This window comes from Vipera ursinii, assembly GCF_947247035.1.
Source record: "Vipera ursinii genome assembly, chromosome: 1".
Classification (NCBI taxonomy): Eukaryota; Metazoa; Chordata; class Lepidosauria; order Squamata; family Viperidae; genus Vipera; species Vipera ursinii.
In genome coordinates this window covers 237,260,962-237,282,138 of record NC_139512.1, presented here as the reverse complement: position 1 = coordinate 237,282,138, position 21,177 = coordinate 237,260,962, and the positions used below count along the sequence as shown (strand labels likewise).

At 40.1% G+C, this 21,177-nt stretch overlaps 1 protein-coding gene across 5 annotated transcripts in view; it reads right to left on the bottom strand.

Moving 5' to 3' along the window:
• The window catches only part of MYO6 (myosin VI), a 112,958-nt gene that overhangs the window by 57,788 nt on the left and 33,993 nt on the right, over window positions 1-21,177 (bottom strand). For all 5 annotated transcript variants that reach the window (XR_014494164.1, XR_014494165.1, XM_083376975.1 and 2 more), the window contains exons 3-9: window positions 16,737-16,806; window positions 15,292-15,365; window positions 10,014-10,143; window positions 8,729-8,834; window positions 7,673-7,728; window positions 2,946-3,043; window positions 1,688-1,852 (exon numbers count right to left, since the gene is read on the bottom strand). Coding sequence is in view for 3 of the 5 variants with exons in the window: in XM_083376975.1 (XP_083233101.1) it covers window positions 1,688-1,852; window positions 2,946-3,043; window positions 7,673-7,728; window positions 8,729-8,834; window positions 10,014-10,143; window positions 15,292-15,365; window positions 16,737-16,806 (699 nt within the window). In the remaining 2 variants the exon portion in view is untranslated. The remainder of the gene's footprint in view (window positions 1-1,687; window positions 1,853-2,945; window positions 3,044-7,672; window positions 7,729-8,728; window positions 8,835-10,013; window positions 10,144-15,291; window positions 15,366-16,736; window positions 16,807-21,177) is intronic.

Here is a 21,177-nt window from a genome sequence, read left to right as displayed (position 1 = left end):
TCAATATCAGGCTCCAGTAGCAAAATGCCCCTTGTTTTCTTTTTCATGAGTGCCCCCGCCAACCCAGAGTTCTCTTATCTAATTCTCTGGGGTACATCCACTCCTCTCTGTTCCTCTGGCAAAGAGCCAAATTATATTGGAAAAAAACCCAAAACCTTATAAAAGAAACTGGAATACACATCATGTACAAAGACAATATTATTTGGCTAAAAGTCTAGTCAATCATTCCGTTCACATTCTAGACTATGTTCAATTTGTGAAGACAACTATTCCTGTATCAGTCAATGCCCCAAAACTGGGTCCATAAAAAAATTGGAAGAGCAAAGTAGGATATTTTGTGAATTCAAAAGTTTAATGGGAATAATTATCTGGAACCTGAAAACCATTTAACAGAGGTTATTTCAGCTAAATTGGTAAAAACAAATAGCTGCAGAAAATGATGTTGTACAGGATAAATAAAGAGTATCAATGCAGAGTTTGAAAAAAATAATGCTATTAAAAGCAATTTTTTTCACTACAGACATACTGAATTGCAAACTACTTTAAAAATACTATTTTAAGCATAACGTAAAACATGCAAAGTTTTAATTTCCTATGAACTACACCAGTGTTTCTCAACCTTAGAAATGTTAAGATGTGTGGACTTCAATTCCCAGAATTCATCAGCCAGCCACAATTCTGAGAGTTGAAATCTATAGAGCTTTACATTATTAAGGTTCAGAGACACTTTCTTGGCACTCAAATTCAGATTCAAACACTTAGCATTGTCAAAAGTTATATGCTGTAATAATGTGTTCTTCAATGAGACAGAAGCAAAGCCAGTGTTTTTCCAGAGTCACTTCTCCTTTGAGCAATCCCAAGCAGACTAGAGAATTTGTCTCAAGTTAATCATAGTTTACATTAACTCAGACTCATAATCAATCATAATCATGATTTGTAAAACCAAGAGAGAAGCATACACTACAGTACGAAGCTAGCATATTGTAATAAAGTCTGGTTAAAATAAACCAGGTTGCCAGGCAACACTGCAAAATGTGAACAAAAGGTGAACTGGCAATATATCAAAAGCAGCAGGAATGTGCAGCTTGTGATAAATCAGTTTATTATAATATTCTAAGATATCTAACACTATCCAAAGTTACCATCTTACATTATCTATTCCAGAATTTAAGACAGGAATATATGGTATGGTGCCTTTCAGATGCTTGGGGACCGAATCACTGCAATTATTAAGTTAGTAACTGGCTGTTAAGTGAATCTGGCTTCTCCATTGACTTTGCTCGTCAGAAGGTCGCAAAAGGTAATCACGTGACCCTGGGATGCTGCAACCATCATAAATATGAGTCAGTTGCCAGGCGTCCGAATTTTGATCATGGAACCATGGAGATGCTGCAACAGTCGTAAGTGTGAAAAATAATCATAAGTCACTTTTTTCCAGTGCCGTTGTAACTTTGAACGGTCACTAAATAAACCATGGTTAGTCAAGGACTATCTGTATATGACAAAATGTCTGAACCACGTTTGGGCCAAAATCAAGCTTCAGCTCAACAGATTCACAGATCCAAATTTACAATGTAATGTCTTTTCCAATCCATTAACCACATTGATTTGAATAGTCCTGCTCTAAGTGTCCACTATAAGTAGTTTAAATGAATTTTCAGTATGGTAATACTTTAGATCAACTCACCCTAAAGTTATCTGGTGAACTTAAGTACAGTTTCTCCCTTATATTTTCAGGGGCTCCAGCACAGAGCCTATAGAATATGTGATAATTCCTTTCTTCTGGGCCTTGAACACAAATCCTGGATTTCTCCAGGAGATAATGTGACACAAATCCACCAACAACTGAATTCTAGAGTTAAAAAAGGGCAAAATTATGATTCTGAAGCACAAGACCTTGATTTTTAATTACATTATATGTAGTTTTTAATCCATAGTTTCTTAAATACATTTGCAAGTAAATGAAATGTTTAAATGGTTTAATGTTAACTTCATAAGACCAAAACTGCAATTTGATTAATCTCTTGGCATGAGCTTATTGGTTTTTTTTATTGAAAAGTTTTACAGTATATTTTATTTATAACAAAACAAAACAAGACCCCTCCCAACCCCCCCAACACCTCCCTCCCTCCCCCTCCCCCCTCCCTGACTTCCCAGAGCTAAATACAAGGTATAAAAGTAGAAACAATCATAATCTACCGTATGCAAACAACAATAAACTATTAAATCTATTGCACTTTAACTCTTATAAAATGACTACAAGCAATATAAATATCACATCAGTGCTTATTCAAATGCTAAATGAAACTTTTTAATCCCATATTTATTCTGGATGTAATCAATCCATTTTTTCCACTCCACAATATATCTGTTGCGAATGGTCTTTCAAATACGCTGAGATCTTTGCCATCTTTGCCATGAGCTTATTGTTATGACTAGACAGTTCCCACAATTTCCTGCCAGCATGGTCAAAGTCGCAAGCTGGCAGAAACTATCTGGGAGGCATAGACCAACATATCTAGAGGACACCAAATTGAACAAAGTTGCTTTATGCTAACTGGTGTTTAAGTGATCAAAAAAACTAGGTAGATGGTATACAGGTCTATATATGCAAATTAGTATATTGTATATGATTCAGATTTTTTCTGACTTTTCTCTATTTAGGTTTGAGTTGTCGCTAGAAGATATGAGATTGGAAATGATAATGATGATAAAGATATGCAATTCATACTATAAAACTAATTTTGCCTTTAGAGACCTCTGAATTCTGAAACAGAATTTAAAAGAATTTGTAAACAACAAACAACATATTGTAATCCAAAATGGACTACATGACATAAGAGTGATCCATATAGAAGGGCAGAAAGAAAATGCTAAATGAACAGATAGAACCTATCAAAAGGAGAAGAAAGGAAATTCCTCTATAGATGAAGAAATACAAATACCTTTGCATTGAAATGGATTTCTACAAATTTTCCAAAACGACTACTATTATTGTTACGAACAGTCTTTGCATTTCCAAATGCTTCTAGCAGTGGATTGGCTGTAAAAAAATGAAACAAGGTTAGCAAAATTTTAAGAAACAAAACCTGGATAAAAGCATGTTTTAATATCCAAAACAAAGAAATAAAGACATTAATCCTAACTCTCTCTACCCAGTGAAAAACTGGACCAGAGATTTGGAAGATCTTTCTGAACCATCTGAAATAATAGGTGTTAATAAAAAAAAGGCACACAGAAGTTGACTAGCATATTTTTCTTAATGCGAGAAAAACCATCTCATGAACCAAAGGCTCATACAATCACTTCCGTTGTATGTGTGAAGAAACAAAAGCTTCTCTCAATGTTTAAAGATAAAAATTCCTTCAGATTAACTCTACTCTGGGTGACTTCATGGAAACGTCCATATTGTATAGTTTTCTTTATTAAAATATGGGAATGGTTTATTATTACCTTCTCCAAGATTCTTTTTTTATTTCACAATCTTGCCTAAAGCTCTTGCTGTTCTCCTTGCTATTTTTCTGCACAAGTATTAACCAGACATGGCCCTGCTTAGATTTTGGAGATGAGCTAAAGTTAGTTAGCACCGAGTATCAGTCAATTAAAGCCTCAAATCTTAAAGGGAAGAAGACTCTCTGTTCTCACTACGTGAGGGCACCTAATGCAGCAGTTTGGGTTCCAATTACTGTACAGTCTTCATAGAAATTCTTCCACTTAAATATTACCCTTTGCTGTATCAGAGTAGAGTAGAGTAGAGTAGAGTAGAGTAGAGTAGAGTAGAGTAGAGTAGAACAGAACAGAACAGAACAGAATAGTTGGAAGGAACCTTGGAGGTCTTCTAGTTTCTAGTTGTGAAATTTCACAAAGTATTTTAACAGCTGTCAATGTTTCACTTCATTAAATATTTTCCTAATAAACCTAATGTTAAATCAAACTGAGTTGTCTGGAAGTGCATTAAATAGCTCCATGTTAACTCTTCTGTGTTAATAAAATAATGCTAGATTATCTCAAAATACATATTCCATCAACATATGTGCATGCAATAAACCAACCCTACTTGATTCAATGTACAGTTCAAGCAAAAATTCAAAAAGGTGGTTAAGATATTGGCAATGGGCCAGAGAACATGCATATTGGGGATGCCCAAAAATGAAGCAGAAAACAACAACAAAATAATCCACATGTAATAATCTGGTCAATGCAACTAGAGACAAATTGCAAAGCACATACATTTCCCTGTTCTGGAGAGCAGAAGATGATACTAAATTAGCCTTGGGTCCTGTGACCTCCTAGACCAAGGAAATTGCCAGATGTTGGAGAAGAAGATAGCTGTGAACCTTTGGTGCTGCAGCCACAAGACACAGATATAGCCAGTGGCCCTAGAACCAGCAAATGCCTGGAGCCTATCCAGACTATGCTGATTCAGCTTAGTCCCCACATCGCTCAGCAGCAAAAGACAAGAGTATTCTTAAGCAAGCATGCTTGCAAGTGAGCCACTAAAACAAACACTGATAAGCTTAAGGACGTGGTAATTTTATTTGCTTTAGCTACCGCAAGGAAGGGAGACTTCTACAGAACGTATGTAAACTAGTGTATGAGGGGTATGAGCCCACCTTTGTGACCCTCTCCAGAACCACTGTAGCTAAAACTCCCATAATTCCCAGCCAGCACCCCTCACTAAAATACCTGGAAATTCTGGAGACCCAAGACAATTGGAGATGGCAGATCGGAGAAGGCTGATAGGAGCTACAAATGATCAAACTAACCCACCAAGACTGTTCATTGCCATCAAAACTGCCTCTATGAACTACTATCAGGCATTTTATTAAGCAGACTGCGGAAACAGTTATATGGGGAGTCTTCAAGTTATAACCACAATGGGGACCGCAATTCCACTGCTAAGCAAGGAAGCTGATAAGTGAGTCACCCCCAATTTTACAATTTACCATGGTTGTTTAGCAAATCGCTGCAGTTGTTAAGCGAATCGTTTAATCAAATCCAGCTTCCCCCACCGACTTTGCTTGTCAGAAGCCGGATGGAAAGGTTGCCAGTGGCGATCGCATGATTCCAGGACCCTGAAAGCATGGTAAATACATGCTGGTTGCCAAGGACCCAATTTTGGATTGCTTGACCATGGGATGCTGTAATAAGCATAAATGCAAGGACTGACATCAGTCACTTCTTTCAGTGCCACTGTAACGTGGAACAGCTGCTAAACAAATGTTTGTAATGAGGGGTCCTTGGCGCTCTCTGAGTTTGCTTGTTTTCCTGCATACATTTCATTACCCTAAGTAGGTAACATCATCAGTGCTAGTAAGGAGTGCGGTTTGCTGTCAGTTTACATTCTGGGGTCTTGCCTGTCAAACTGACAGCAAACCGCACTCCTTATTAGCACTGATGATGTTACCTAGTTAAGGTAATGAAACATCTGCAAGAAAGCAAGCAAGCTCAGAGATCACCAAGGACCCCTCATTTCAAACCTGAGCTATAAATATTCTCCTTCATTAGAAATGGTTGTGAGTTGAGGGCTATCTACATTTTGCCATAGTGGCAATAGAAATCTATTTAGCTACCCTTCTTAAATAAACAATTCTGCCATTCTCGTGTTTTTTTTTTTCATTTGGGAACTAGAGGACTATGTAATGTTTGATTTTCAACTCAAAACCGATCTAATATTCTTTTAATCCCAAGTGTGATGGGACCTTGAGGGGGAAGACACGTAGTATTATGTAACTGACATAATATTAGGAAAGGAATTGGTCGTTAAGGAGATTTGTCAAAAAATCCAAACTATTACTGAATTTGCGTATCACACAGATAAACACAGCTTCCTGGGGTGGGGGGAGGTTTTGTGTGTGGGTGTTGATTGTCTGTTTCAGTTAAAACAGTTTGAGTTGGGAAGTGACCTTTCAAACTATCTAACCTGTCAGGAAAATGCACAAAACTGAAACAAAGATTCAATGGTTACAGGTACAAACACATATATACACACACTACAAAAAGGCTTGATGAGTACGTCCTTCTGTAGTAATAATGCACCCATGCAGGTTAAGATGTGCTTAAAACAAAAATGGGAGCAAATGTGTATTAAAAGCAGATGACCTGAATAAGGCATTTATTTCAAGCTTCCCCATCCCCCAAATGAAATACCTACGGGTACCAGTGTTGGGAATGCAGCTTCAGACATTATGTCCAATGGTCAGCCACTTTCATAGGTGCCATGGATAATGGGATACTTATATATTCCGCTGTAATTAAGCAATATCATTCTCAATTATTTCACTAGAAGCACTGCTTTGCAATATGAAATCCGTCAAAGTTAGGACTATTCAGGCTACAGTAGCCCTTGGTAGCCTCAATGCATCTTGCCACAGGGCAAGGGAACATATCATAGACTTTGCATTTTTCAAGCAAGCCTACACATGAATTTTCCACTCATTCATCTGAACACACAAACACACACCCCACTCGTGTATGTGAACCCACACGCCGATCATTCATTCAACTGTAACCTCCGGTACAGTTTAATAATAGCCGAACTAAATACTTTGGAAAGAATGTATTTACTCTGTCACAAAGTAAAGAATTGTGGTGCCATAAGGGAAGGAAAAAGTGATAGAATTCTTTCCTCCTTTATTATATAGCTTCCGTTCTTTTAAGGTCTTGATACCCGAAAGCAAATTGAAATAAGCTATTGTTAACATCCTGCTTCTGATCCCAAAGTAAGCCACAAAGATCAGTGCTTTCTGAACGAAGTCCCATTTCAAATAGCTTCTTCAAAGAAATCACAAACAGCTCCATGCTTCTTGGACCTCTTTGTATTAGAAACTGTTCTAATACCGCACATCCACAAATACATTCAACACACGGAAAAGACTTCTAAGAGAATTGGGTACAAAACGTGCCTTTAAGTTCAGAAAAAAAGCTTCTGTTTCTGCACACTTGTGCCAAAGACTTGACACAAAAACTTTCTAGATGTCTCCAGGGGTCACCTGATTCACCACGCTCCTCATTCCACAATAAAACTGGGACCACATTGAAAAATGTGCTGGCAAACGTCTTCCAGCAATGGTTGCATTCATTGCCCTGAAAACATGATCTCCTTATGCTGGCCTCTATTTTCTGATGGAACTAGACACCAGATTTCGGGGATGTGTAATCAGAGATTCCCAAACTGTTTTTGTGGTCCCCGGAGTCCATTCCAATGCAATCATAAAAAATCAATAGTGTGATTTCCTGCTGTTCTGAGACAGAAAGCTTACAAAAATGGCATCGTAAACCACAGAAGAAGGCTAATACTTTTTAAAAGGAAAAGAAAAAAATATTAAATCTATCTCCCCACCCCATCCTCCAAAATGCAATAGCAATTCTCATCTTCAAGAAAAGTAACATTATACGCCCTCTCTTCTTCAATAGATTCCTTATTACTACCTTTTGAACTCCCTATCTTCAAACAGATCACACAGGAACAATCCTGCACTGATATTTTATAGCACCAAAATCCTGAATCTTGTTTTTCTAGCTAGATGCAACCCAACGGTGCATCTACTTCCTTCAGAGCCCAATGAGAGATATCACACACCACTGCAGCCTTTCACTTAAAGAAATGAAGTGCATAAAATGCTTACTCCTTAACTAGCCACAATTAATATAAATATATATATATGAATACCTTCTACAATCCTGTCATCAATATCTTGTCCGCTACCATAAGATTCAGTCAAATACCTATAAAGAAAAAAAAACAGTTAGCGATTTTTGTTAGGGTCTTTATTCAACTTTTAATCATAAAGCATACTTGTAGTTAAATGAGCTGTATACAAATTTATTTATTTGTATCCCACCTTTTTATTATTCTTACAAATAACTCAAAGTGGTGAACATATCCAATACACCTTCCTCTTTCTAGTTTCCCCACAACAACCCTGTGAAGTGTGTTAGGCTGAGTGAGAGACTGACTGGGCCAAGGTCACCTACCTGGCTTTTGTGGCTAAGGCAGAACTTGAATTCAAGCTTTCTTGCTTCCTAACCTGGTGCCTTAAGCACTAAACCGGCTTAGGAAACTGAGGAAATTGTTATTATTATTAATATTTTGTCCTTTTATAGGCAGGAGACGGTGTTGCTTTTGGGATATGCCTGCTGTGACTTGTTCTGAGCTCCCTACTCTTCTCCAGAATGTTCCGTGTTCCGATCCAAGAGTGGTTTTAAGTGTAATACAAGTGAAAGAAATTAATAGAGCAGTGTAGCTTTTGTATTATTCTGTATTGGTTAAGGGCCCTGAAAAAGTCTGGAAACAAGATATCCCTAAGAGAGGTCTGCTAGTCTTTAGAAAACTGATCCAAGATATGGCTGTTTTCTTCTGGGCTTAGGGAACATTCCTGTCGGATGTTTTTAGCCTATTCCATTAAATTTACCATTGACTGAAGTCACATCTGACATATCTTTTAATGGATGGATGATTGGTTTTATTCCATGTTTAGGGCTTATTAATCTCCGCAGAGTCACACCGGTTGAGTTGTACGGCCACATAAATTCTTGAAGTAAACAAACAAGCCTTTGTAAACTCTGTTATAGGACTTCTTTAGATTTAAAATTTGTTCACATTTCATTCACAAGTGTTTTCAGTATTGGAAGAACACCCATTATGAGTTCAAGATCTTTGGATTAAAATGACCGCGCTTCACTCATGACTCATTCAATTGAAACACTTTCAGCTGAAGATACAAACCGTAAAACAAATTTAGTATTTTCTGTCTTGCCAGCTCCCGATTCACCAGACACAATGATCGACTGACTCATCTTGAGCACTTTCATGTCGCGGAAGGCTTTATCAGCTGAAGCAAACATTGAAAAGGACAACAAAGTGAGTTTCCGACAGAGCAGAGATCAATATTTGCATTAGTTTGGGAAGCGCTGTATTATTCTATGTAAACGTTTGAAACACAAAAATAAATATATTTTCTATTTCCAGTCTGCAGCTACCTATATTTCTTGAATGAAAAGAAAAACAGTGCCACAAAAGATCTGCTTAAAATGCTGGTACTATATAGGTAGTCCTCAAGTTACAATCATTCGTTCAGTGACCGTTCAAAGTTACAAAGGCACTGGAAAAAGTGACTATATGCCCATTTTTCATACTTATGACCATTGTAGCATCTCCATGGTCATGTGATCAAAATTAGGACACCTGGCAACTGGCCATATTTTTGATGGTTACACTGCCCCGAGGTCATGTGATCAATCATTTGCTTTAACTTCCTGACAAGCAAAATCAATAGGGAAGCCGGATCCTTTACTAAGAACTGTGGCCAAAAAAACGGTTGTAAAATGGGGCAAAACTCACTTAATAACTGTCTTGCTTAGCAACAAAAATTTGGGGCTCAATTGTGATCATACGTCAAGACTACCTGTTCGGTATTACCACAGCACTCTCCTTAAGACACTGAGTCTTACTTAGAAAGTTAAAGGTCTATAGCTCGGCAGTTCAAGACCCAAGCGCCATAAGACAGAGTGAATTCTCATCACTTGCGTCAACTCCTGCCAAGCTAGCAGTTCGAAAGCATGTAAATGCAAGTAGACGAATAGGTACCACATGTAAGCATGCGGGAAAGTGAAAATACTCTGTGTTTCGCCATACACTCTGTGCTGCAGTGTGATGTGACGCTGGCCACATGACTGCAGAAACATCTCTGGACAGCACTGGTTCAAGAAACAGAGATGAGCACCGCCCCCTAAAGTTGGTCACAACTGGCGGAGTAAAAACCCACAGGGACACCTTACTCTCCTAAAAATAACTACGGTAAAATACATATAGATTGGAGTTTTAAAAGCAAACTGTGATCCAAGCAAACAACTTGTTCACAATCATACGGATCGACTGCACCAGTTCCAGCATCTTGCCTTATTTTTATCAGTGTAAAAAAGCAAGAGGTAAGAGCATCATACACAATATAAAAGCTACAGAAAATAAAAAATACTGACACATTTGGAAGTCAGAGAAATCTGTTCCTTACCAATTGCATAGACGTGAGGCGGCAGCGTCCCTAGTGATTTGCCTTGATACTTTTTAATAACATCTAATGAATAAAGTTTTGGTATATCAAAGTAAGGATTCACTGCTATCAGGATGTTAGCTACATAAGTCTGGAAAGAAAACCCACAACAAAATGTGTTATAATCACATGATTTTGGAATTTCTGTTTGTAAACTTTGGAGGCCTGTTACCGATGGGCGTGGGGCAGACTTCTGAGGGATTTCCAAGGTCAATGTCTTGAAGTCAGAACCAAATCCCAGTTACAATTTTTATTTTATTATTGTAATATTGGTTTAATAATTTTAAACAGCATCTTTCCTTGTGCTGATAAGTTACAGTGCAAAATGCCACCGAATATATAAGGGTATGTTTTGTAAACCTTTTAAATAAATTACTATCAGTACTAGTAGTTGTGATTTTTATGTAGTGCATGCTTACAATTAAGTGCAATACAGGCAAATCGATTACAAATTAATCAGTAGCAAAATTATTTTCACACAAAGAATCTTTAGCACTTCTGCTCATTTTTCAAGGATGAAATATTATTGCATGTAACTTAAAATTATGATCAACACAAAATTACACATATTTTAGACTGACTTATTTTACTTTACAAAAACAACAACAACGAGTAATGGCCCTATGCAGAATTTAAGAGGCAGGATTAGAAAAAACAAATTTTAGCATAATTGTATCCCTGCTTCTGACATCTTTCAGAAGTTTTCTCGTTCTATTTCCCAGCTGGCATTTGTCAAAGCAGATGCAGGGACCATGTGTAATTTAGACAGAATTTGTTACATATGATCAGGCAATCTAATAGCCCCATAAAATATTAAGCTGGCTGTTTGAGCTGGGACGCATCAGAGGTGATATGGGATTCTTCATTTGACAGAAGGGAAAACAAGCATGCATCTTTTCCTTTTTAATGTACTGCGCCTCTAAAAGAATTGCATGTAAGGATGAGTTACGCCTTATGTGCGTGCACAATTTGAGTAGATGTATTTAATAAAAACTGAACGCTAGAGTGAAAAATCAGTCTAGTGGTTATACAGCTGTCCTGTTTCTTAATCAGTTAAGCAATGACATAGGGGTTTTTTAAAATGAATTACTTCCACTCACCAAATGAATGTTCAAAGTAATTTTTCCCCAAATTGTTTTGTGACAATGGATGGAAGGAAAGTAATCATAATCATAATAGTAAAGTTGGAAGGGACCTTGGAGGTCATCTAGTCCAACCCCCTGCTCAGGCAGGAAACCCTATACCATTTCAAGACAAATGGCTGTCCAGTCTCTTCTAAAATACTTCCTGTGTTGGAGCATTCACCGCTTCTGGAGGCAGATTGTTCCACTGGTTAGTTGTTCTAACTGTCAGGAAGTTTCTCCTTAGTTCTAGATTGCTTCTCTCCTTGACTAGTTTCCATCCGTTGCTTCTTGTCTTGCTTTCAGGTGCTTTGGAGAATAGCTTGACTCCCTCTTCTCTGTGGCAGCCCCTGAGATATTGGAACACTGCTATCATGTCACCCCTCGTCCTTCTCTTCATTAAACTAGAAAAGTAGTCACTAAATAGCTAGCAGCCTCAGAAACCTTAGAAATCTGTGCATAGCTACTAGAGAACAAGTCTCAAAAACCATACTTGTATGTTCTGTTAATTTTTAGTGTGAAATCTGCTTTTGACAAAGAAACAATCCGGTAACTGGGTGTAACAACCAAAATGGTTTGCTATCGGGATTTTGCACAGTTGAAAAGATCATGTCATAAAGCAGATTGTACAGTACAGAAAGAGCAATTTAAAGGCTTGATAGTTTAGTCTAGTTAGTCACCGTGATGTCTCGTTGCCTGGAGGCGGTCCAGGTCTGGATGGGGAGAAACAGGCTTCGTCTCAATCAGGCCAAGACTGAGTGACTGTGCATACTGGCATCTCGGACTAACCATTCCATCTTTAATGATGGGGGGTGAGGTGTTACCCCCCGTCGATAGGGCTCGCAACTTGGGTGTCCTCCTGGATTCGCGGCTCAGTTTTGAAGACCATATAGGAGCTGTGACCAGGGGGGCCTTTGCCCAGGTTCGCCTGGTATGCCAGTTGCGGCCCTACCTCAACCGAGATGCCCTGCGCACAGTCACTCATGCACTCGTGACCTCCCGATTGGACTACTGCAACGCTTTCTACATGGGGCTGCCCTTGAGGACCACTCGGAGGCTTCAGCTGGTGCAGAATGCAGCCGTGCAGGTTGTGATGGGGGTTTCCCGATACTCCTATGTAACACCTCTACTCCGTGAGCTGCATTGGCTTCCGGTTGCCCTCCGGGTGAGATTCAAGGTGCTGGTGATGACCTATAAAGCCCTAAATGGCTTGGGTCCGGGTTATCTGAGGGAACACCTGCTGCCGGCATCAAGCTCCCTTTATCCTGTGCGCTCCCACAGGGAGGGTCTTCTCAGGGTACCGCCGGTAAAAGATTGCCGGCAGACAATACCCAGGGGGAGGGCCTTCTCTGTGGGTGCACCGGCCCTTTGGAACCAGCTACCTGTAGAGCTTAGGACTTCCCCTGACCTTCGCTCATTCCACCGGGACTCTTCGAGCTTTCTGGCCTGGACTGAGAATATTAACTGGGGTTTTAATTGTATTTTAATTGTTATTGGGGTTTTTAGTTTCAAGGTTAGTTTAATCATTTTAATTGTTTTTAATCTATGTAATTTGTTGTATTGTTTTAAAAAACCTTGTGAACCGCCCTGAGTCCTACGGGAGAAGGGCGGTATATAAGTTTAATAAAATAAAATAAATAAAATAAATCCTATAGGAAAAAACTGGCAAGGAAGGAGACCTGGCAGAAACTAATTCAATCAGTCAAGAAGAAAGATTCTTCCCTCTTCTGGCAAACTACTCGAGGACTAGGAAAACCAGTAGCCCAGCCCAGCTCATCTCCCCAGTCAATTCAAGCTTGGGTGGAATATTTCAGAAGGTTGTACATGATCCTTGGTAGTAACATAAATGAGAAAGAAATCGACCTGACAAGTTTAAAATTGGCCCCCTGGCTCTGTACAAGAGGTAACCCTTAACTCATCCCTGAAGAACATAAGGCTCCAGGTGTTGATTATATTCTGTCTGTAATGATTCCATACTAAAACCAGATTCCCAGCTGGTGGGTGTCTCTACTAGCCTCCGTGTTTACATTCACAGATCAGCATCCTTGTTTATATGCATAGATAAGACTAGCTATGTTCCAAAACATTGGAGCCTGGGAATAATTGGCCCAATTTATAATAAGAACAATAAGAATGATTCATGCCGTTACGTAGGCCAATCAGCCTTTTGAGTGTGGTTAGCAAATTATATGCTAAGCAGTTAATCACAAATTCCAAGACTGGATAGAGACATGGGGGATAATCCAAGAGGAGCAGGCAGGATTCAGAGAAGGGAGGTCAACAACAGACCTCATTCTGGTGCTCTATCATCTTGCAGAAAGATATAATTGTCAAAAAAAAAGAAAGAAATCCATCCTCTTTGTGGCCTTTCTAGATTTTAAACATGCCTTAGACACAACTTCCAGGAATAGCCTTGGGGGGGGGGAAACTCTTGACAGGTACCAGCTCTTTCTAATACAGAAATTATATTCCAACACAATCTTAAGAATGAAATACAATCCCCAAGGGTCCCTTCTCTAGCACAGTAGTTCAGAAAGGACTCCAACAGAGACATATTCTTCTCCCCTCTTTTTTCAAATTGTACATCAATTTGCACCTTCTTAATAATCCTATACTCCTCTACACCGTTTATGCCACTACTGTATAATTTCACAATTCCCCCTAGGGCTGGAAAGAGCGATAACAATAATATTTTGGTACTACAGTTCACCTGGTTCCCATTTTGAAAAATCTAAAATTCTGGTCTTTGCTAAGAGAGGCCCCCAACAGCCTGGAGCAGGGGTCTTCAAACCTGGCCCTTTTATGACTTGTGGACTTCAACTCCCAAAATTCCTCAGCCAGCGTGCCTAGCTGAGGAATTCTGGGAGTTGAAGTCCACAAGTCATAAAAGGGCCAAGTTTGAAGACCCCTTGCCTGGAAAATAGAAAGACAGAAATCAGAGCAGGAAACTGTATAGAAATACTGTATGGAAACACCTCGGAGAGGTTTTCCGCTCTAAAGACATTTGAAACATGTACCAGAATCACATAGTGAAACTAATTTAGGTCTAAAAGGGCAATTAAGCACTTCTTTTATACTTGGTGCAGGACAATGAATCCCTGCAGTATTAAAACACTTGAGGCCAAATTACAGGCCCAAGGACAGCAAACGCCCAGTTAAGGCTTGAGACAGGAATGCTTGCAACCAGATAAGGGCTTGGAGGAAGAGGATACATTACTGGCTGAAAATCCAAATCTTCCAGCTGAACTGACACTAGTTTTAATAGATGATTTTCCTTCTCCCTGGAAACAGACTGTAGAGCAGGATTAGATGTTATATGGGCTTTCTGCACCGTTCCTAATTTCTTTAGGATATGACCACACCAAACAACTCTGCTCAGCCAAACAATAAAGAGGATATGGAGTTTCAGACTGATGCTAACAGGCTGCCCTAACATGGTGAAATTGAATAAATAGGAGCACTTGGAAGATATCTACCAAATCTAACTTTCCCCAAGCTGATTTTTCAAAGCAGGCATAACATCTTTCCATCCGCACTGCTGCAAGGCAGATACTCTAAAGTCCATTAACTGAGCATGCCTGCTCATGAGGCGACACAAGAGATCAAAGCCATTTTGCATGTATTTGCACTGTAAATTCTACAGGGAAGTCAGATCTGCTTATATTCTACTTCTACTATGAACATTTCCAGGGAGACCAGACAATTTCTAGGGGAACCATCTTCTAGAAGATTCACAATCTTTTGTGCAGTAGTCAAATTCTGTGTTGCCACCGAAAATAAGGCATAACTGGTTATAGAAATAATCACTTCTGTTTTATCATTTTAGGTTTAACGCATCCTAGCCATTTTGTTTTTAGATGATATATTTTACTTTGTAGACTTTAATATTTTAGATTTACACCTGCATAGTAATTAATGCACCAATATGGTAGTTTGTGTCACATTTTTATGTTATTTTATTTTTGTTATGATAGTATTTTATCTCATCTGAGTATTTTGGTGTTGTATTTTTCAAAAATCTTCACTGGTCATTGACCAAATAAACAATACATATTTCATAGTTCACTTTCTGACAAAAAAAACCCACCATATTTTTCACAAGCTAAGGTGATACTTACATAAATTCTATCCTTGCTGTAGCGAACTCTTATATTGTGTAAGAGGGTAGCTTCATTTAAATACATTAGTGAACCTACAACGAAAGCACAACAATAGTTTCGCAAGTACCACATATCCTACCACTTTTCCTGAAAGAAATCTGTGGCAGACTTAGAGGAGGTGACATAAGGGCTCAAGGATCTATGGCAGGGCTAGAGAATTATAGAAAAAAATCCAGAGTCATTTTTTTTCTTCCTTCTGTTCAATCGTATCCAATTCTGGGAGACTCCTGTAGTTTTCCTAGCAAGGTTTTTCTTTTTCCAGAAGTGATTTGCCCTTGCCTCCTTTACTGAGGCTGAGAGAAAGTGAGTGCCCCGAGGTCGCTCAGCTGGCTTTGTGCATAAGGCAAGACTAGTACCAATGGCGTCCCTGACAGCAATAGCACTTAGACTTATGTCCTGCTTCACAGTGCTTTACATCCCTCTCTAAGCGATTTACAGAGTCAGCATATTGTCCCCAACAATCTAATCTGGGTCCTCATTTTACTGACCTCAGAAGGATGGAAGGTTGAGTCAACCTTGAGCTGTTCAGAATCAAACTCCTGGAGTGAGCAGTGAGTTAGCCTGCATTACTGCACCGCGCCACCACAGCTCAATGACTACACCATACTGGCTCTAGTCATAGTTAAGGCTAATCCAACAATGCGACTCCTGCCACCACTTCAGTAACATTCTTCATTCAGACTCAACATGTTTCAAATGGCATCCTCTAAATCAGGGGTCCTCAAACTCGGCCACGTTAAGACTTGTGGGGAATTCTGGGAGTTGAAGTCCACAAGTCTTAACGTGGCCGAGTTTTTTTTTTTTTTTTATATTAAATTTTTATACCGCCCTTCTCCCTAGGGACTCAGGGCGGTGAACAGGGCAGATAATAAAAGTACAAAACTACAAAAGTTAAAATAGAATTAAATTAATGCCCAAGATAAAACAGTAAAATATACAAATATTTAAAAACCCAAATTAACTCCCCATCAGGCCAGGCCAGCTTGTTCAAACAGGTGGGTCTTTAACCCGCGCCGGAAGGAGCGGAGATCCGGTGCCATCCGGAGCTCCACCGGCAGTTCATTCCATAAGGCCGGGGCGCCCACAGAGAAGGCCCTCCCCCTGGGGGCCACCAGCCGGCATTCTCTGACTGGAGGCACCCTGAGGAGGCCCTCTCTGTGGGAACGCACAGGGCGGAGGGGGGTTGACGCCGGCAGCAGGTGGTCCCCGAGGTTTGAGGACCCCTGCTCTAAATACACAAAAGGCCAAACCAATCACCCAGGGGTTCCCTTCTGAAAAACATCCCCTGGCGACACTCATTCATTTGCGAAGGGCCCAGGTTGAGGCAAGCAGCTGTGCTTTTGGCAGCCTCAATCGGCACAGAACCCCTGCCACCTCATATAACGTTTACATGGCTCACTTACAATTATCCTCCACTTCCTTCTTAATGTCCTCCTCTGCAGGAAAGACTTGGTTGATAGCAGCAAAAAAGGTCTGGCAAAGAAAAGAAGATGTAAGTCATTGGTTTCTGTGAGAAATTGAAGAAAACCTTATTAGTGGAAGTAATACACAAGCAAGGACCTTCGTGTAAATCTGCAGGAAGGCAAGTTTCGTGCATAATAGCTCAGTTTTCCTGCAAAGATATTGCAATAGCACTTAGACCTATTTACCGCTTCACAGTGCTCTACAGCCCTCTCGAAGCCGTTTTACAGAGTCAGCACATTGTCCTCAACAATCTGGGTCCTCATTTTACCGAGCTCGGAAGGATGGAAGTGTTGTGACTCAGGGCCAGTCTGTGGGTCCGACAGTCGGCTCCGATGTATCGGAGGACTCAGATGAGGGGGAGGAGGGAGACGAACCGGCTGATGATGGTTTGGAGGCTTTGCAGAGTCCTCAGCCGGGGACCTCTTCTCAGCTGCGTGAGCCCGAGAGTGCGGAGGATGATGACCCACAGCTGGCCCTGTTCAAGGACGCCCGACGCAGGAGGCAGTCGAGCAGGAACAAACAAAGAAAGGCTATGGGACTCCTCGGGAGGAGGCACAGGGAGACCACGCCCTGAGCTCTCTATAAAAGGAGTGTTTGGGGAGGGGCTGGTTGCTGAAAGCAACTTTTCCGCTTGAGAAGACAAGCTCTAGTGTTTTTGTTAACTGCGTAATTAAATCTTGGCAGAAGCCTTTTAGCCTTGGACGCTCTCCAGTCTCTTCTTTTGAATAGGGGTTTGATAGAAGAGGGCTGGTTCAGAACAGGAAGGCTGAGTCAACCTTGAGCCCATGAGGATCGAACTCCTGGCAGTCGGCAGAATTAGCCTGCAATACTGCTTTCTAACCACTGCGCCACCATGGCTCTAATGCAGGAAATGCAACCATGCATTTTCGGAAGTTGCAAGTGAAATATAAAAGTAAGAGCTGGCAAGCCTATGGAACACTGCATTTATGATCAAGAGAAAGTACTTTGCTGCTTGATGAAGTTTGGCAAATCACCTTAAGTAACAAATAAAAGAAAAGACAAAGTCTCTGAGCTGCACTTGACTCCTGGTGATCATCTGAACGTTTCCATGTATGGTTTTTGGTGATGATGCAAATTGGTTTGCCAATGGCGTCTTCTACAAAGATAATTCACTTCTCAGTTGAACCCACTGCCCTAGGATTTCCTTGTGGTCTCCCATCCAAGTATAGCTAGGCTCAACCTTCAAGCCCAGAAAGTCAGTCAAGTAATACCACTTGCTGTGACTATAAATACTAGCACACAGTATTGCACAAACCTCTGAAACTTACCACATAAATCACTACTGAGTACTAACTGAGTTTCGACTTTATTCTCACTCAGCAATACTGTTTTTAACTCGTTCTTAACTGCTCCAAGGCTTATGGTCACCAAGAGTCCAAATCAGTAGTATATTTAAGATTAGCTGATTGGAGACAAATGCTCCAGTCAGAATTTCAAGCTTCTGGCAAGGTAACAGTGCTGTCTGATCCAATCACTCCCCTTGATCTTAGTTAAAAGTCTGAGAAACAATGTAAGATTCTTTTATTTATACAGTATCTCACATTTATTGTTTTTTAATAAGTAACTCAAGGCAGAAATCCTTCTATTTTTCCCCTCAACTACAACCCTATGAGGTGGGTTGGCTGAAAGGAAGTCACTGGCACAAGCTGGCTTTTATGCCTAAGGAGGGACTAGAACTCACAGTCTCTCTGTTTCTAGCTGGTGCCTCCACCACTAGAACTCACACCCTTACTTTTGTAAATGTGGCCAAATTGACACAGCATGTACTATGTACATATGTATTTTTAAAAGTACAAATAAAGTAGTTATACCACTAGTGATTCAGAATTTAGGAGTACATACCTAATGCAGAGAAATTATCAGAAACTAGAGACTCCTGGGACTCTGAATATCCTTTGCACCCCTCCGTTCTCATCCAACCCTGCTAGGAATCTGAAAAGTGCCACATTTCTCTAGTCCTTATTAAACCAGGAGAACCAAATGACCCTGTCTTGATTTCCTGGCTGTTATAATCAAGTGCCGAGAACCTATCTCAATTTCCCTCTGTGTGTAATTCAGAGATGTGTCTAACCCTGAAGTTTCATGAGAGTTTACCACCATTTATAAGATGGGAACCAATGGAAAGGATAATATAAACCTGTACATCTAATTCAGATTTTAAAACTTTGATGGACTCCCAGCAGCTGTTCCCCATCCAGGAACGGTCCCTTCTCCTGCCTGAAAAACCTAATTCTCATTAGTCTCTCTCTTCTGCACGATGCAGGAAGCTGCAGCTCCAAGAAACCACTGTCCTACTCAGTGCCTTATAGGATCATTTATCCTCCTTGAACCCAACCAAACCCAACCATCAGTAATCCTCGGTCAGCTCCTGAATTCAAACAGCTGCCTATCATTCTCTACACTGGGGACAACGACCTTTTGTAAAAAGTAGTATCACCTTCCATCGGAAGAAATTTGAAGCGGCTTGTGCAGATGAGGTTCCAGATCTGATCCAAACAAGCATGTGCAAAATTCATGAGCCAAAAGCAGCCTCATCTTTTTAGACCAGGAAATTGGACAATTATAACCAGCATTAGGAAATAAGGATTCCTGTATTGGGAATATTTATTTGATTTATATCTCACTTTTTCCCCTCAGGAGGTCAAGGTAGTATAAACAGCGCTCCCTCCTGCAAACATTTCCCATAGCAGCAATCTAGGCCGTAGGGTGGGGTGAGAGGAAGGCAGCAGCCACGCCAAGAGTTTCTGTGGCTAAGAGAAGACTTGAACCTGGGTTTTAACCCCTGCACCACTCTGCCTCTCAGTTCTCTCTTACAGAGACCCAGTGTACAACCTGGGGGTCCTTCTAGACGTACGACTCCTACTCAACAAAATTAGGAGGCAGTCATGGCTGGGAGGGCCATTGCACAGCTTCGTGTGGTATGCCAACTGCGCCCTTTCCTGGACTGGGAGGGTCTGATCACACTTGCCTTAGTCACCTCCATATTGGACTACTATAATGCACTGTACACAAGGCTGCCCTTGACAAGTATACGGAAGATTCATCTGATGCAAAATGCAGCTGCCTGGGCAGTTAAGTGTGCTTCTAGAAGAGCACATGTGACACCTCTCCTCCATGAGTTTCATGAGCTGCCAGTCTGCTTCCGGGTCAGATTCAAGGTGTTTCATGCTTATCTGTAGGACCACCTCTCCCCAATTACACCAGCCCCAATTACATCCCAATAGATCTAGCAGAAAAGACATGTTGTGGGTACCATCTGCGAGGGATTTACATTTGGTGGGTCCCAAGAGGCGGGCTTGTGTTATGGAACATTCTCCTCCCCCCAAAGACAGGTTAGCACCATCCCCGTTAATCATACAGAAGTCCCTCGAGACCTAATTGTGTCACCAGGCCTAAGGGTCCTAGAAAATTGATGACATGCTTAGATAGCTCCACTTTGGTTGATATATTCAGTTTCTCATGTCATTTGTACATTTTAAATTTATAATAACATTCTAATTTTTAATAAGGCTTCTTATGTTTTTATAATGATTATTTTTTTTGCTGTTTTATTTGATTGTTATATGCCACCCAGAGTAGCTCCTTGTGTGATGGGCAACGACATACATTTGATTAATAAATAAATGAATAAACTTTATATTGCTATATAATGGCTGAGTATGCAATACAGAACTCAGCAAGTATTCATTTTACCCACCAAAAGGTTATACACTTTGTTTTGGCTTCTCTTGCTCCAGGACACATGTCTACAATAAGCGAATCTTTCTCATCTTCAGCCTAAAACCTTGTGATGGTCTTATAGCCACCTGGTATAAATAAATACTCCTTAACCTTGGGATGCTCTATCCTTGGTAGGAATAGGCAGACCATTCCAGGAACAGGATAAGATAAATTTGTCTTCCTTGTCCTTGGCAAAATCAACTGGAATGAGGACACTGAAAGCAATTATGATTTTGAACTTACAGAAGCTAGTCAGAAGCCAGTCAGAGTTTCCTGAAGGCCTAAGGCCTTTCTTTTATTCTTCAGTATTGTTAAGTATTCTTTGTTATGTTATGCTCTTTACTATTCTTGTATATTCTTTGTGTCTTATGTTATTTTTTCATACCACCTTTGAATAATGTCTTCAGCATGCATACCAATGCTTTATATTTTAAAGTACTTTATAAATTTACTAAATCACCTTCTTTATCCATAGTTGAGATTACTTCTTTAGAGAAACACTAGACTTTCCTCAGAGAGGAAGTCTGTAACATCACCTCTTGACCTACATATTAAACTTCCCTCTATTTCATCAGGTTCAAAAATTTGAGCATTAGTTTTAAAATGTATTTATTTTAAGTTCTTTCTTACAAATTCAAA